At 47.3% G+C, this 2,632-nt stretch overlaps 1 protein-coding gene across 2 annotated transcripts in view; it reads left to right on the forward strand.

The window, feature by feature from the left end:
* wu:fy63c09 (SH3 domain-containing protein 19) overlaps positions 1–2,632 on the forward strand; it is a 34,907-nt gene that overhangs the window by 23,348 nt on the left and 8,927 nt on the right. For both annotated transcript variants that reach the window (XM_014022157.1, XM_014022158.1), the window contains exons 6-7: positions 978–1,137; positions 1,213–2,274. In XM_014022157.1, the coding sequence (XP_013877611.1) occupies positions 978–1,137; positions 1,213–2,274 (1,222 nt within the window). The remainder of the gene's footprint in view (positions 1–977; positions 1,138–1,212; positions 2,275–2,632) is intronic.

Raw genomic sequence — 2,632 nt, forward strand, 5'->3', positions numbered from 1 at the left:
TGTTAATCGTGTGGATGTAATAACTGTTAATCATGTGGATGTAATAATTGTTAATCATGTGGATGTAATAACTGTTAATCATGTGGATGTAATAATTGTTAATCACGTGTGTCTGCTGTGAACAATAATCATTTTCACATCATGAACAGTTTCTCAGAATCACCTCTAAGTGTCACCAGTAGAACCAGAACCACAGAAACGTGTGACACCAGCCCTGGAGTTGGCGTGGGGCTGCGCACTTTTCCACGTTCAGTTGAGTTTTGATACATCTGGAGTTTTGCGTGGAAAATGGCGTATGCAAGGTTTTTGTGCATACGCACCGTTGATACATGAGGCCCCTGGCCTCAGTCACTAGACCTGAACTCAGTCCAGATGGTTTGGGGTGAGCTGGACCTCAGAGTGAAGGCTAAAGAGCCAACAAGTGCTAAACATCTCTGGGAACTCCTTCAAGACTGTTGATAAACCATTTCAGGTGACTTACCTGTTGAAGCTCATCAACAGAATGCCAAGAGTGTGTGAAGCAGTAATCAAAGCAAAAGGTTTTTACTTTGAAGAACATAGTTTTAGTTGTTTCACACTTTCTTGTTAAGTATATTCACTTAGTTCACATACGCCTTCAGTGTGAATCTACAATTTTCATAGTCATGAAAATAAAGAAAACTCTGAATGAGAAGGTGTGTCCAAATTTTTGGTCTGTACTGTGTGTAAGGGAAGCTTACAAAGGTTTTTATCCTGACACAAGTTTTACAATATTTTTGACATAAAAGCAACAACATTTAAAAAAGGAGAAGAAATTAGGAGCAGCATTGGGAGTTAGTTTATCATCACAACATGCAAACATTTAACACAAAACTACAGATAATAAACCTGACAAACTTACAGTAAATTTACTGATGAAATCAAATCCAAAGATCCTGATGTTTTCAGTGTTTTATTTTGAAAATCTCTATTTAATTATTTATTTTACTTTTCTTCAGCCACCTCCTTCCTATGAGGAGGTGATTAGAGAGAAGACACAGGAGCAGGTTCTCCCTCCTCCTCCTTCCTCCTCCTCCTCCTCGTCACGTCCAGTTTCCAGGACAACTATCGCCACACAGACCGACCCGGGTTCTGACCCGGACCCTCAGGAGGCACAAGGTGAGCGAGGGTTTGCTTTGTGACGTTTGTTTTAAATAAATATTAATAAAAGTTTATTTCTGTTGGTGTGTGCAGCATCGAGACCAGCAAGACCACCTCGCCCACCTTTCCCCCACCCTCCAAAGTCATCTGATGTTGCTGACGTCACCAAAGCTAACAGCCAATCAGCAGCCCCGTCCTGTGAGGCCGAGGGCGTGGCTCCTGACCCCCGTCCTCAGGTGAACTCCACAGGATGCTGCGACCTCCTCACTGACCTGTGTTCACCTTCGACGTCCACTTGCGGGAATCAAACCCCCCCGTGGGATCTGAGCCCGCCCGCCGCCGTCCCGTCCGAGCGACCGAGGCCACGCCCCCGCACCAAGCTCGGCCGCCAGCCAATCAGAGACGAGGTCAAGGTTCAGACGTTGGTGAAGCTGCGCGAGGACGGCCCAGCCACGTTAGCCGCCCGCTCCAGCAGCAACGGTCCGAACCAGGAGGGGGGTCAGGGGAAGTACCTTCAGGAGCTGCTGGAGGCCTTCAGCTCCGACGACTGGGGCCTCCCTGATCACCGCAGCGACAGCAGCCAGGGCGGCCAATCAGAGAGCGAGGAGGAAGAGGAAGAGGACATGGCGACTCTCAGGGCGAGGATACAAGCCTTCGAGCAGCACAGCAACGGGGATGAGAACAGGCAAACTGGACCTGCTGAGGGCTTTGTTGCTGCAGAGAGACCTGAACCTCGGCCACGCCCCCGTCTGCAGGGCCAACCGGCCAAATCTGTCCCCCCTGTTATTGCTCCAAAACCCAAAAACCTTTCACCCACTCCCAAACCTTCCTCCAAGGAGTTCTGGGAGGGTGAGGACCCGCCTTCAGAACCGAACCTGGAACCCTCTGCAGAACCGTTAGATCCTGCTGCAACAAAGTCCGAACCCCAGCCCTTCAGAACCACAGAAAAACCCCCCATAACACCAAAACCACAGCCCGCTACAGAAACCCCCTCATCCAGCACCCCCGTCCCCGCTCCAAGACCTCCTCCACCCAAAACCACCCCGTCCCCGCCAAACCCCAAACCCCCACCCAGACCGGCCGTCGCCCCCCGAACCAGTATGGGATCTCCCCAGCAGGACCAGGGCTCTGCAGAACCAGCTGTGACCCAGTCTGGTGAGTTTATTCTGTTGTTGCTCCCTTCTGCCCCCTGCAGGACGATTATTTTATTTTTTAATTTATTATTTTCATGTCCATCTTTTTATTTTGGTCATTGTTTAATTTTCCATTTACAAAACACTGAACAATGAAAACAAAACAGAATAATACAGAAAATAATACACAATCTTTAAATTCCTGTCAGTGTCAAAAAGACCGAAAGAAAGTGTAGGTAGAAGCCAAAGCTTTTTATACCTGATCAAAATCAAATCATCATATTTCCTATAGATTTTATAAAAGAAAATCTCTAAAGAAATTTTAACCAAATTTGTAACTAAATTCTAGCAGCTTCAAACATTCAATCAAAACTTTGTAT

The sequence above is a fragment of the Austrofundulus limnaeus genome, unplaced genomic scaffold, assembly GCF_001266775.1.
Source record: "Austrofundulus limnaeus strain Quisiro unplaced genomic scaffold, Austrofundulus_limnaeus-1.0 Scaffold319, whole genome shotgun sequence".
NCBI classification, from domain to species: Eukaryota; Metazoa; Chordata; class Actinopteri; order Cyprinodontiformes; family Rivulidae; genus Austrofundulus; species Austrofundulus limnaeus.